The sequence below is a fragment of the Nelumbo lutea genome, chromosome 1 (assembly GCF_056320005.1).
Source record: "Nelumbo lutea isolate HS-2025 chromosome 1, American lotus-T2T, whole genome shotgun sequence".
NCBI classification, from domain to species: domain Eukaryota; kingdom Viridiplantae; phylum Streptophyta; class Magnoliopsida; order Proteales; family Nelumbonaceae; genus Nelumbo; species Nelumbo lutea.
In genome coordinates this window covers 115,666,854-115,669,022 of record NC_142684.1, presented here as the reverse complement: position 1 = coordinate 115,669,022, position 2,169 = coordinate 115,666,854, and the positions used below count along the sequence as shown (strand labels likewise).

The 2,169-nt window shown below is 38.2% G+C and overlaps 1 protein-coding gene across 1 annotated transcript; it reads right to left on the bottom strand.

Annotated features, from left to right (window-relative positions):
• Nucleotides 1-1,504: 1,504 nt before the first annotated feature.
• On the bottom strand, nucleotides 1,505-1,951 carry LOC148876953 (uncharacterized). The gene has a single exon (XM_088968291.1). It carries the CDS (start codon nucleotides 1,949-1,951, stop codon nucleotides 1,505-1,507), a length of 447 nt encoding a protein of 148 aa, XP_088824417.1.
• Between the last annotated feature and the right edge of the window lie 218 nt (nucleotides 1,952-2,169).

Here is a 2,169-nt window from a genome sequence, read left to right as displayed (position 1 = left end):
TAAAAATGTAGATTTCACGTCCAATTGGAAAATGGGCCATGAGTTTTGTGCTGCTAATGCAATCATCAATCTGATTGTATCATGTCTAGCTACAGGAGCAAATACTTCTTTGTAGTCCACACCAAACTCTTGCTTATAACCTTTGACCACCAAATGCACCTTATATTTGTCAACTTTGCCATTCTCCTTCAACTTCGTCTTGTAAATCCACTTAACACCAATCATCTTTTATCCCTTTGGAATGTCTGTCAATTCCCAGGTTTTATTTCTTTCAATAGCTGCAATCTCTTCATCCATGGCTTTCTGCCATTTTTCTTCTTTGACAGCAACTTCAAAAGGATCACAATCTGAAAATAGGGCAAAATGTGTAAGTGGATCATCAATATCATTTACGTTGGGTACCTCATAGTCTGACATCCATGCTAGTCTTCTTCTGATACATTGAGAACGAGAACCTATTGTTCATCACAATTTGGAGCATTTTGTTGTTGCTGCTACTGTGTTTCATCTGCATCTCCCTCATCAAAATCTACTGGAAGTTGTTGTCCACCTGTATTGTTGCTCCATAACCATGTCTTTTCTTCATAAAAAATGACGTCATGACTAATAACAATTTTCTTGGTGATAGGATTATATAATTTGTAGGCCTTTGGATGATCACTAAAACCAAGATAAATGCATTTTTTCACCTTTGTCATCTAACTTTCTTCTTCTTTGATTTGGAACATAGGCGTATGCTATACACCCGAACACACGCAGATGATCTAAAGCTCTAACAACACATTCCTCACAGATTTCTGAAGGAGACTCAAATTTGGGAAGGCCTGCCACCATGTTTTTCTACTACAAGGTCTTCAAACCACCAAAACTGAGATGACCAAATCGAAAATGCCATAGCCATTCTGTGTCTTTTAGTTTTACAGCGAGACATTTGTGGGTAATGTGATGGAGATACAAAGGAAACATCCGATTTGCTATCATCTATACTTGGGCAATTAAACCCAACTTGTCATCTTGGATTCGACAAACTCCATCCTTAATTGAGATCTCATATCCCTTTTCTTGAAGCTGGCCAACACTAAGCAGATTAGTTTTTAGATTTGGAACAAATAACACATTGGAAATAGAATGAGACTTTCCTTTGGTTTGAATTATAACACTTCCTTTTCCCAAAACAGATACTCTAGAGTTATCACCAAATTTAACAGTATCTCGGAATGATTCATCCAAATTAGAGAAACTTGATTTGTCTCCACACATATGGTTGTTGCAACCCATATCCAAGTACCATAAATTTGGGTGAGTTTCCTCCATAGTATGACACACCATTAGGAAAGAAACTTCTTCTTCTTTTTCCTTTTCTGCAAAGTTATGCCTTTCTCCTCGATGTTTATTTAAATTTGTACGGCATTCTGAGCGATAGTGACCATACCTGTGACAACGATAACATTCCACCTTGGATTTTTCAGTTGACTTTGGTTTAGAGCCTGTTGAACTCTGAGCATCACGAGCCTTCCAGTTTCCTTGAGAGATTCAACACCTTTCTTGTCTCCTTGTCTTTGGTGTGTATTCTTGCCTTTCCATGTCCTCTTGAGCTTGTTGCTGCCTGTAGAGCTTGTTCTTCATTGTCTTGCTGGGTTATTTTCTGCTCATGAACCAGTAAAGAGTTTTGCAGTTCATCTATTGAAAGAGTATCAATGTCTTTAGACTCTTCAATAGAACAAATCACAAAATTAAACTTGAGTGTCATTGAACGAAGGATCTTTTCAACAATGGTCACATCCTCTAGCTTTTCTCCATGAATCCACATCTTATTTGCAATTGCCATTGTCCTCGAAAAGTACTCTGAAACTGGCTCCCCTGATTTCATTTGAAGAACCTCAAACTCTCTACGAAGAGCTTGGAGTTGCACATGCTTCGCCCTTGCGTTCCCTTGATACTTCTTCTTCATGGAGTCCCATATTTGCTTGGAGGTGTCCTTGCAAAGAATTGTTCCAAGATTGAACGATCAATAGTTTGAAAGAGATGATTTTTTGCCTTCAAATCTTTCAGCTTTTATGCCTCCTGTTTTATCTTTTGTGCATCTGTCAAAACAACTCCAGCTGCTACCTCTTTTATGCCACTTTCAACGACCTGCCAATATTCTTTGGACCTCAAGAAATTCTCCAT

Coding starts and splice junctions, on each gene's coding strand:
- LOC148876953 (XM_088968291.1), bottom strand. CDS start 1,951: ATGAAGAAGAAGTATCAAGGGAACGCAAGGGCGAAGCATGTGCAACTC.